The 12,218-nt window shown below is 41.9% G+C and overlaps 1 protein-coding gene across 7 annotated transcripts in view; it reads right to left on the reverse strand.

Moving 5' to 3' along the window:
• The window catches only part of sorcs2 (sortilin-related VPS10 domain containing receptor 2), a 336,249-nt gene that overhangs the window by 193,190 nt on the left and 130,841 nt on the right, over positions 1-12,218 (reverse strand). For all 7 annotated transcript variants that reach the window (XM_038731474.1, XM_038731472.1, XM_038731473.1 and 4 more), the window contains exon 3: positions 789-888. In XM_038731474.1, coding sequence (XP_038587402.1) covers positions 789-888 — 100 coding nt within the window. The remainder of the gene's footprint in view (positions 1-788; positions 889-12,218) is intronic.

The following is a 12,218-nucleotide window of genomic DNA, read 5'->3' on the forward strand; positions in this document are numbered from 1 at the left end:
TGAAGCCGGTCAGAGGACGGTTCACACGCTGCCTGTGTGAGTCGGGGTGATAGGCTACATAGCCTAAGTCCGCCCCTCAGACTTCCCATGATGCCAAGCGTTGAAGGGAGTTTTGTTCAAATTTGCTAATAAGTTTGCCATTTGTTTGAAATACAATGTTACTTCATGACTGATGTATTCTTAAAACGTGTCTGCTTAGAATATGTTTTTTGTAGGTAATTGTTATTGTTGTGGTGGTTTTACCACTGAAACCATGAGTGAAAGGACTGTTTCATTTGATAAGATGAGTTGAAGATTCCTAACAGCTGACAGAGAAGAGTGGCATTTGTAGAAAGTGATTAGTGTGTGTGTGCGCGCGTGTGCTTACTCATGTTTGTTAAATGATCCTTTGTCCATGTGCAAGGCTATCAGTGGCAGGCCACTGGGATTTGGCCTGGTTCTCCTGATGGCAGGATAAAAAGTCAGGATATCTTGTTCTCCACAGGTTCAGTTTTGACTAGTGTTTAATCCATTGCTATTAAGTACCTTCAGTAAGTAACTTCATGGAGTATAATAGTAAATTGTTGGACACTTTAAATTCCCTAACCTTAGCTGCAGGAGTTTGTCTTTAGTTTCAGTAGATCATTTTCTCAAATCACACATCTTTAATTAAATGTGTTGTGATTCCATCCAAGCCTGCCAGTGTAAATATTCATTTAGGCCCCCAGCTCAGTCTGTCAACAACACACTAGGGCAAGGCTTTTTAATTTCTCATTTCAGCAAGCTCATGGGAAACACTATCCACCTACCTTTTTCTTGTTGGTCGGGCAGATGTAGAAGCTGGTCACCACGATGGGTGTCCCTGGCATCAGGTTGAGTTTGGTGTAGGTCGTGCCATAGTCGGTAGACCTGAAAGCAGGCAGACAAAAACAAGAACAAGCAACATTTAGAAAGGAAACTTTGAGGAATATTTATAATAATATGGTAATTTTCCGTTTGCAATGGTCCCATGAACTACAAAATCTCAATAACAAAAGACATTATGGTAATGATTTGGAGAAAAGAACCTCTAAAAAAAATGCCTGCTGCACGTCCAATATGTTGATGGTTCATTAATTTTTGTAACTTTTCTTTATTCTTTAGCACTAAATTCTTCTTATCCTGCATATTCACACAACAGCAGCTCTATGAAAAACCTTTTATGTTGACAGAAAGAGATTAAATCTTCAAAAAGTCCGGGTAAGGGTGACCTGCTCATTCTCCCAAACTGCCCTGAAGACATTTTATCAGCTCTCTGTTCACCACATTACCACGGCCTGAGCTCGGTGACAAATTAGAAATGGCTGGACAACCTGTCAGTGCCACGACAATGCAAAAACAGCCTCGGGGCTAGCAGTGACATACTGGCCAATCCCCAAATCTGGCAGCTTAAAGAGCAGGTACAGACTGCTTTGTGTGTTTGAGATTGATCGCTGGCTGCAGGATTGTTTCTCCAGTCTGGCTCAGTCACAACCGTCCAGCAGAGTGAAGGTGATTGTGACAGCTTTTGAAAAAAAACCGAAGAGGTTTCAGGTCAGCGAGGCTGAAGAGAGGTGACTGCTTATGGATAATTAATGCCTCACATTCCTGTCAGGAATATCCAGAGGAAAGACAAATCCAGGAAACATTCTCAACCACATAATGCGAGCAGGGGAGATTATGGCAGCACTACTGATTATACTGGATTAAGAAACTGAATTTAACTGAGGAGTAAATAGAGGTGAAAGAATGCAAATGTAGACTGTATTTCCAATCACTTATGTGCAGCAGTTGACAGCTTTCTGGGGCTAATTTGAGAGAAATCCAATGCACATAGGAAAGGAGACGCTGCAGCATTTAGCCAGGGCTTGAGGGTTCAACAGGAGGGAGGCTGGAAGAAGAGGTCTTGATGAAAGAGAAAGATGAGCTAGCACGTCAGCCTGGTTAAGGATGAGAGGATTTACTCCTTTGCACAGTGGGACATCATGCACTGGCAGACACACACACACAATAAGACACATACACCCGAAGCCCTGCCAAGCCATTCAGCAATCAGCTCTCCCAGAGTGCTCTGATACAGCTGGAGAAAATGGAGTGGCATAGCAGGGGTGAGCTGTTTCTCCGTTGTGAGCTGGCACATGTTTCCATCTTCCTCGCTGGCCTATGTGCGGTGTTTAACCCCGGATCGCTTGGAGGACACGGACAGATCTAGTGCTGATGGCTGTGTTAGCAGGCAGCTCAGTGCTTATCTCAAAAGCCCACTTGTGGATGGAGTCAGGGCCTGCTAGGCCTGGTGTGTAGAGGTCCACTGAGAGGCTGGATCATCAGGGTATAAGCTCAAAAAACACACTGGGCAGTTGGGAGGACAATAAACATTTTGTATTTGTGGATTCATCACTTGTATACTCTCTTTGTCAAACACAAATTCTAATTCAGCTTTACATTACTATTCAGACCATTTTTCAAAACGTAACATACATTTTTAGGTTGATTTCCTACTTTCCAGGCAGCCCTTATTTTCCTTTCATGCTAATAACACATACATTAACATCAATGTATAGACTTTCATGGCTGTGCTGTGTTGTTTATTTATTTTACTTGACTATTTCCCCTTTTCATTCTCCCTCAGTTGTTTTCTTACGTCTGCTGTTTATTGCTGTTATTTGGCTGGTCGGCTCCGGTTGTGTCCCCCCTTAAAACTCTCTTGTTAGAGTAAAATCTATCTGTCACAACATGGTATCCAGGCTGCTGGGCGGGACAGGTTAAAAAAAAAAAGAAAAAAGAAGAAGAAATGCAGCACTGTCAGCAGGTAGACAGACCTAAAAAAATCTACTTTTTTAATGCAAGAATCAAATTCCAAGTATTCTCTTAGTGATTTTTGCTGTTCATTGTTTGTCTTTGGGGTTTAAGTCCTTTTTGATAGCTGAATCTTAAAGAGTAACTCCACAACAAGCTAAAAACATCTGACATTAGCGTATTAAGTTGCTAAGGCAAACATGTTAGCAAAAAAACCACTGATGAATATCAGACCTCCACTCTTGTTTTAGCTCTTCTTTGGTCTCTAACAAATCTTATTAGCTGCTAAATATGTTCAAGTACAGTATGTTCACCAGCAAGTTGGTAACTTTGTCGGCGATTTGGTGGGAGTGTACAGTTGGTTCATTTGTACATTTTGCTTAAAAATCCTACCAGCTGCTGCTGGACACGAGGTTGATGAAAGCAACATTTTTAGGCCATAAAACCAAAACAAGTAGATGAAACAGCTTAAAAGCTGTGTAGAGCCCTCAGGATCTACAGAATCGATGATCATTTTCTGTGGACAACATTACACATAGTCATTTGGTCCATTGGTAATATAAAAATTTCAGTTACTGCAGCTTTAACTGTATCTCAAGTAAAACCAGTGGCAATCAGCATATAATGATATAAAATACTACTTCTTAATGAGATAAAACATAAAACAAGGCATGGCCCTTTGCTATAAAATACAGTAGCCTATTGTTTCACACAGTCACTACTGTACTACTGTACTGACTGTAAAAATAGTGCGGGTCTAAGTTGTTACATATTGTAATGTAAAAAAAAATCTTACCTAATTTTACCAGCATGCACAAAGCAGTCTGTTAGAGTGCATGTTGCTATACATGAAATTGGAATAAACTGTTTAACATAGAGGTCTGCAAAGCGTACTCCCTATTACATATTCATAGTCCTTTATTAGCAGGGGTGGAATGAGTGACCAGGGCTGGGGTGGCCTTATGCCCAGAAACACATCTCAATATCTCAACGCTGACCATTCACATGTGTACAAAAAATTGTACAAAAAAGAGTTTAGGCCAGCTTGATGTGGATGGAGTTGTTGGATTGTTTCTCGCTGCACGTAAGGAGGTGACCGAACTTCAAAAAAATGTAATTATAAAATATACAGTATTTATGAATTTTAATATTCAAGTAGATGCGGCTGGTGTGTTTTTTTTTATATAAAAACCTTGCCTAGTAGCAGCATCTATTAGACAAAGTGTTTTGTTGTGACTCGTGAAAAACATCAACATGGAAACTGAAAAATGTTGCTAAGTAGGGGGGAGGAGTCAGGGCGCAATGGAAATATGTTGCACCACTAACAAGGCTAATTTGGGGGTTGGTGTGGAAAGTCAGCAGACACAGCACATTATATGGCGAGAATAACGATGTTGAGTTAATAGGAGAGTTCATTTTGTACTGTCTGCCATCCAGACCCCTGGATTAATAGACTGGTGGGGAGCTATTGTAGATTAATGAGGAATAATTACTTTGAAACAGCGTGGGGAGCAGATGAAAGGGGAGATGGCGGAGCACTGGGAGGAGGAGAGGGGAGAAGGGTTGGAAGAAAAAGTGACTAAAATTGAATCTTGCACTCAATGCAGCCTAGCAAAATGACATATTAGCAGAAAAGTAGGGCATCAGGACACACACACACACACACACACACACAAACCATTACCACTGATATTCCCCTTTATTTCGTACAATATGTACAAATGGTATTTCATTCGGGTGTCTTAGTGCCTGTCAGTTCAGGGAAACAACTCCTACAATCTTACCCTCAAACATCATAATCATGACATGGATGGAGAAACATTTGTTTCTGATGCACAAAGACTTAAACAAGCCACTTGGTAGAGGCCATACAGCTGAAACAATAACAGTGGAAGGGCACACGCCACTAGAATACTGAGGCAGGAAAGGGGAGCGAAAGGCAGACATGGAAGTGTCTGTGAGAGTGGATGTGACAGAGACAGACACCGTGGGTGAAATTGTATTTTCCTTGATGCGCTTGAGAAAACAGAGAATGTGGAAGCACTTTAGGGTGGCGACAGGTGCTGATTCAGATTTAATGTCCTAATATGTCAAGGTTGCTCCCAGCGCCTAATGTCTCAGAGAAGACAAATCGAGAGCATCAAGGCGACGTGTGACGAAACGTAATATCAAAATATAGAGAAAGTGGGGGAATGAGGATGGACGTGTAGAAACAGATTTCTAATGAATTTCCGATATATCCACCTTAAGATCTTCAACATGTTAGTCATGAAGGTGTATCCTTCAAGGCATGTCTATTCTCACTGTGCATGCATGTCAAGAGGTATGTGCTGTCAAGAACTAAGCTAATACTCTGAAACAGGTTCAATCTAAGCTAATGGCAGAGCAGAGCAGTTGCCGTGTTAAAGACGAGCCAGGGGACATACAGTCTCTGAACGCGACTTGACAAGCGGAAGGTCTGATTTGTGCAGGGAGCTGAATGCTGAGGCAGACAGATGCTGTCAGTCTGAGTCAGGCCCGAACAGCCAGACGGCCAGACTGTTGACAAGACTCATCAGTGACTGGCTTACATACAGATGTCCCAGGGAACTCAACTAGCAATTGGGGGGCAGTCGGGAAAGAAGCCAGAGTTCCCTGACTAGACAGAGAATTGAGCCGTATCTGCCTGTGGAGAATGTGTCAGAGCTTTCGATCATCTGTGCAACATGCTGCACTGCCACCGACACACAAGGCTGAGAAATATGCAATTCATTACAACGCCACCACTCCGCTGACAAGAGTGATGAAGCATGAGGCAAATTTGCTTTCTTGCCAGGGTACCAATCACTGGGGTTAATAGCTGCATCCCAAAAGAATTTGGAGCCAGATTTTGTCCAGAGCAGTTAAAAGCCCGGGTCAAGAGTGATCCAAATGATATGAGCTTGTCTATCTTTCTTTTTGAAAGAGCAGGGAATTAGCCGGAGATGGGAGCTTTTGATTTATCGCAGCAAAGGCACTTGCCATCAATAGTGTTAAAAAATACTGCTGGGAGAGGGCCACCATTAGCGTTACAGCTGATTTACAGTGGTTAAAAGCAAGGCATCATAAATACCACCTGAAGGATTGCACTTTCAACAAGTGTGATCACATTTTATGCTTTAGAATGGTAAATGTGCAAAAACACAGTTTCATGACACATCGCTGTGGTGCTGAGACAATGAACCAACGAGGTGTGATCCTAAAAAGATTAAAGGTGGTGCTTCCATCTGCTTCACACACGGACAGGTCATCAATGCTGACCTCTATCTGTCTCGCATCTTTGTTTAAAGTTGGCCATTTTGCTTGACTGCAGCTGTTTTTTAGAAATCAGGCAACATATCAGTGCTGTCTACAGTATGTTTATTTTCCTTACTTTTTACAGCAGTGCAATGGTTATGGATGATAAAGCTCAGGGAGTCTCAGGTGTACCCATGACGAAAGTTTTATGGCCATCAACTCTGGCCTGATTGTGTCAAAGCCCGGCTTTATTGACTGCAGAATGGAATGTAGAATGATTGTATGTCTTCCAGAGATCTACCACATGTTGCAAACAGAGAAGCTGCAGGAGAGCTGTGAGCTGACTTCGAAAACAAACTGATCAAAAATACCCGTGGCTACCACAATGCCTCCATCGTTCCTTCAAGACATTTGTGGCCCTGTCGTGATCTGGTTGTGACAGTTAAATGTCAGACAAACAGATTTTAACACTCAGTCCGTTAGTGTGAACGCTCCTCAGTTGTGAATGCCTCCAGGAAATGGCAGCTATGCATGTAAGGTGTGAACCTGTGTTGGTAGGGAAAGCAAAAAGACAACTGATGAACTTCTCTTGGCCTTGGGATGACCGTAGCAGAGGTGTCAGCCACACTGTTCACTGCGAACGAAAGGGCAAACAAGTCTTAGTGTCTACAGAAAAGCGCTATGGTTGACAGGTTTATGACAGACTATAGAAGAGAGAAAACTGCTCAGAGATCTCGCTGTGTGTTGTAAACTTCTCTCTACCAAAGAAATTGTCCAAATGAACACTTGTGACAGTGAGGTTTGTGGATTATCCATAGTACAGAGGCACTGTTTTTGCAGAGCCAGCAGTTGATTTATTTAAATGTGACTTGTCAGTGATTTGACATTGTCTTTGAGGCAGAGGCAAGAATCTCAAAGACAGATATGCCAAAACCTTCCATACATTTTCCGACACTTATCCAGGATTGAGTCACGGTGGCAGCAGTCTATGTAAGGTGGCCGAGACTTCATTCTCCCTTGCCACATTCTTCATATCTTCCAGGAGGATCCTGAGACGACCCTATGCTCGGATAGGATATGTAATCCCATCCGCCTGTTTTGGGCCTCCACCTGGTCTCAATGTGCCAGGAAAACCTTTACTGGGAGGTTTTCAGGGAGCATCTCGTTCAGATGATCATCAGGGATGTCTGAGCTACTCACAATATCTCTAAGGATGTGCCCAGCCCTGTGAAGGAAACTCATTTCTACTGCTTGTTTCCACAATTTCATTCTTTTGGTGACTACCTAAAGCTCATGACCCATGAGCCATCTGTCGGCTATATATCACGAGGGGTTAGTGGGAGAATATGTACTGTTGGTTATTTCCAGGAACAGATGCTTTTACTGTGAAAAACCTTCCTCCACCAGCGCAGTCCTGTGAATATGTCCAATGATGGCTCATCAGCATTCACATTCTTCTCCCTCTCCCATCCTTCACTTCCTGAACAATTATAGAGCACACTTTGGATTTTGAGTCCTGCCTCTGCACTTGGCACCACTTTATTAAAGTGCCATTTGCAGTGGCGGAGGACCTTGAATGCACCGTCATGTCTAATTCAGCAGAGAGGACTTGGAAGATAACACACTGTATTGTCCTGTTCTGTAAAGAGTAGGAGTAGACACTTGTAGAAGTGGAACTGATCAGAGTTGACAGTCACTGATGCTGTTACAAGGGTCCATTCTGTTGCTTATGCTACAATCGCTCATGCCGTATGATGAGAGTAAATTAGCTAATTTGCATTAAAATCACAATACCTGGCGGCAGAGGGTGGGAAGATGTGGGCTAAATTTCTGTTCAGCTTAGTCACTGATGCCTCGACAGCAATTGGCAAACTGCATCTGGAAGTGCCTCCTACACTGCCAGTAGTCTGAGCAGGCAGTTAGCCAGGATACAGTGATTCATGCTCGGTAAGGGCATTTCACAGTGGCGGATAGTCTCTTGAAGTGCTGAAAACCACTGGAGCATAGATATCAGGAGCAAAGAGCTTCTGCCATTTGAGATGCTGCTCATGGAAGCCCCCTACAATTCATTTTACTTCTATTTTTCCTGTTTGTATGGAGAAATGACATAATAATGACTCTATAGAAAGAAGAAACTGTGAGTCAAGGTATTGAAATTCATCAAGCAGCCTTCCCAGAGGTTTTAAGAGGTTTTTATTTCGCCACTCACCTCTACTCTCTGAGTCACTGGCCTCGTCCTGTCTGCTTTAATGGCATTTTTTTGGGATCCTTTTGACAAGAACCACTGAATAAAAGAATAATAAAAAGACATTCGGAGGTTGCCATGGCCTTGAGGTCTCCCTCTATGGACTACAGTCAGCCTACCTACCCACCACCCAGTAGCGTAGTGGATAAATGTAAATGTAAAGGCTCTGTATTTGTATAGCGCCTTTCGAGTCTTTGCGACCACTCAAAGCGCTGTAAACCATTGTGCCACATATTTCATTCTCAACATCTTCCACGCGATCGATCACATAATGCTTCATAAATTACCCACTTGTGGTACAATGCTCGAACTTTGGGACTCCTGTTAATCTGTTTCCAATTAGAGATTGTTTTATATGCCCATAGCTAGCACACTGCACGGAAATCACTGAGGATGTTTCTCTGAAAAGAGGTGCAGGAATGGTTCTAATAACATCGATAAAAAGGGAATGTGTGTGTATACACTCTGTATTACCAGGAGAAACAACCAAACTCCCTGGACCCCATCAACAAAACTCCATGGCTCTCCCAGTGAGCATAATTAGCAGAAATGAAAACTGAAATCAGTATAGACTCAAATCTTTTTCATGACTGTAAAAAGAGAGAAATCAGGGAATCATCAAAGTCACTATCAGGTTGTTATGTCCCCAAAGGAAAGGGTGAAAAGGCAAAAAAGTTACAAAGGTATCCGTGGAGAGCTAACATGAGAGGGTGAATCAAAGCTTTATAGCTGAGCCCCGTCCCAGGACAGGTCTCAGCTTTGTCTCCAGCATTTGTGTCAAAACGGCAACAACCCACACGGAACGGAGAAAAATGTCTTTTATGATGAGGGACAGAATGATCTGTGAAGTGCATGTAATCAGAAATACTTTATTGATCCCTGATGGGAAATTGTTGAATGTAAACCCGTTGACTGAAACGTGAGCCATGTACAGAAGTGTTTGAGCTTTGCCAGTCCATTTATCCTTCTGCCTCTCTACCTCTGTTTCTCCTGACCGAGATCGAACACTTCTTGCAAGGTTCTCTTCAGTCTTTCTGCTCTCATGTGGTTAAGCTCTGACTCAGCCACTTCTGCTGGCTGGATTTGGCTCAGCAGAGCCACCGAAAGCCTTGAGAAACACCCCATCCACTTCCAGTCTGTAACACTTACGCTGCACCCTCCCTGCACCTTGTCCCAGCTGTATAGAAGGAGGAAGGGCAGTAAATGGGGACATTTATCTAGGTGACAACCCTACCAGCACCCTTAGGGACGTGCACCCTGAATATCACACTATCCCAGGCTTCACGTGAAACATTAGTGTGTTTGTGTGCAGTTGAACCTGGGAAGTGTGACTTGGATCTTCTGTTTTATGTGTGCAGAAGAATTAACAGAATTGAGCAGATAAAATGTAGCAAATCTGCCAATCAAACATGGCTGTGAATCCTTAAACAGACCACATTGTTCAAGCCAGAGCAGCAGAGCCTTTCCTCTCTCTGCTGTTTCAATCAATCTACTCTGCAAATGATCACCCTCTCTACACTTTGTTTTCTTTCTCTTTAACCGTGCAGAGGAAGTACAAAGACAAAATAATGCTCCTCAGCTTAATTGCTTTGATCTAACATCTAAAAAGATGTTGTTTTTTCATTCTTTCCTCAGGCTTTTGGAAAATACTCATCACTCTCATCCCAAAAAGCCAATTTGCTGATATCATGTAGGTGAATAACGCAAGCCAAAATATTACTCAGTTCTCAGCAATTAAAACATTGTCAGGGTTAGGGTTTCACTGTTTCACTGTTTCCGTGTCATTTCACGCTGGTTAGACTGCATTGACTTCTGTAGTGCAGAAACGGCGTGTCATTTCCTGCTGTTCAGTCCCTATAGGCCTAAGAAACACAAAGGAGGTTAACCCTAGAGTTAACCGGTCGACATGCCTATATAGCTAGTTAGCTACTTAAACTTTAACGTAGCTAATGGAATGTAGCTAACGCTAGGTAGCTGACATTAGCAACGATGTAGCATGGTAAATTATGAGATTTCTTGAGAAGAAGAGGACAGACAGGTGGACAGCTCTGTCTGCTATTTATGCTAATACACTCACAACCACAAGTCATTAGAAGTAGTCTAACAGTGAACAAATGGTCAGCTGTACCAAGTGCAAGCAGCAGATTCCCATATAAAACATAAACAGAGAGATGGTTTGGTGTCTGCTTCTAGTTAGCTTTAGCTTTGACTAATAGGCCAGTGAAAAGTGAGAACTGTCCTGTGAGGGACACATTAAGGATGGAGCTTGTATAATTTATAGTATGGTATAATATTGCAGTCAGTGGGATGGAACTATGCCAAACCAGTGTAAGCATTACATTATGTTTCAGACCTCTTCGTCCTCTGGAAAAGCTCAAATGTGGATAAAATAATGGGGATTTTTTTGTATGAATTTAGTCCAAAATAAAAGCAGCTGATGCCAACAGCCAATCATCACCTTTACTGTTTTGCTGATGACAGTACCACCACTTTTGAAGTGATGGTGAATAGGCCTAGGGAATGTTGTTTATTTGTGTTTGGTTTGCGGAACCCATGAATGTTATGTAGCAATTATGGCTCTTTATATAATTTGAACCCAGAAGGACCTTCGTGGTTGTGCTGCAGAATTCTGTTTGTGCCACTAGACAGTGACTGTTAAACAACCTCCAGGAGACTTTCTTGCAAACTGTGCTTTGGATAGGCAACTTTTAACTAAACTGGACATGGTAAAAAAAAAGAAAGAAAGACATGTTTCCTCAGCTTTATTGATTTCCTTTTTGCCTTCAGTTTTGTGGCCTGATTGAATTGGAATCTTAAGCAGCAAAATGGACTGAGGGTTTTGCTTGAAAAGCAATATTTGGATTTAAAAGGGACAATGGAGTTGGATGTTACTGCAGGTGATCAAGATGGCTAAATCCTTTTGTACTAGCCCCGTCACTTTTTGGTTTGTTTGGTTTAAGCTTCACTGCTATTAAGAAGCTGTTAAAATTGTCTGTAGCATATGTTTTTGAAGCGATATATTACAGTGGTTGGTACTTTCATTAACCGTGCTAGCAGTGTAGCTGTGGCGATGGCAGTTGGATGGTGCACCATGCAAATATCTCACCAGCTACTGGATAGTATAGGTTGTCATGTTTCCATCAGAATGAATTGTTATAATGATGCCCTGACGTTTCATTTAGTGACATCATCTGGTCAAAACACAACTTCCTTAGCTGTATTTTCTATTTATTGCTAATTTAGCCTGCTAAAAGCTAAGCTAAGATGATAAACACATTATGCATTACACATACTAAACATCTGCATTCTAGCATTGTCAGTGTGAGCATGTTAGCATGCTTAAGTAAGCGTTAAGTTCAAAGCCTCACAGAGGCATGGCGATAGACTCTTAGGGCCTGATTTACTAAAGGTTTGCGTGAGTAAAAATGTGCGCAAAATTGATATCACCAGCAAATTAGCACATAAGCTGTTCTACTAACGGTGTGCACGCAGAATGACGTCTTTCAAAAGCGCAAGATAGCACCTGTTGTTCATTTAGTACTTTTGCCTTAATGAATATGCAGTTTGGGGCGTAACACGCAAATACATTTATTTACTACACGCAATGTGATCTACCAAGCCTAAACGCAATTTCATGTGAGTGCAACAGCCTCTGTATTTCATACGTTTGAAAGGAAGGTGCAAACTGCCAAGTGTTGTGCAGAGATGGCTTCTGTTATTGTTGCCAGAAGGAGACACAGCTGTAATGAAAGAAAACGTAGAGAAATTAACAATATTAGATAATATTATTCTATATCCAATGTATAGAAATACTATAATTTTATTTTATTTATTTAATGAACTATATGAATAGAATTCTTTTTGTATTTTCCTTTAGCTTTGGTAATACTGTTGTATTAACATTCATGCCAATAAAGCACATTTC

The sequence above is a fragment of the Micropterus salmoides genome, unplaced genomic scaffold (genome assembly GCF_014851395.1).
Source record: "Micropterus salmoides isolate LMB-PRFRI ecotype aquatic unplaced genomic scaffold, ASM1485139v1 Ms_hic_scaffold_2, whole genome shotgun sequence".
Taxonomy (NCBI): domain Eukaryota; kingdom Metazoa; phylum Chordata; class Actinopteri; order Centrarchiformes; family Centrarchidae; genus Micropterus; species Micropterus salmoides.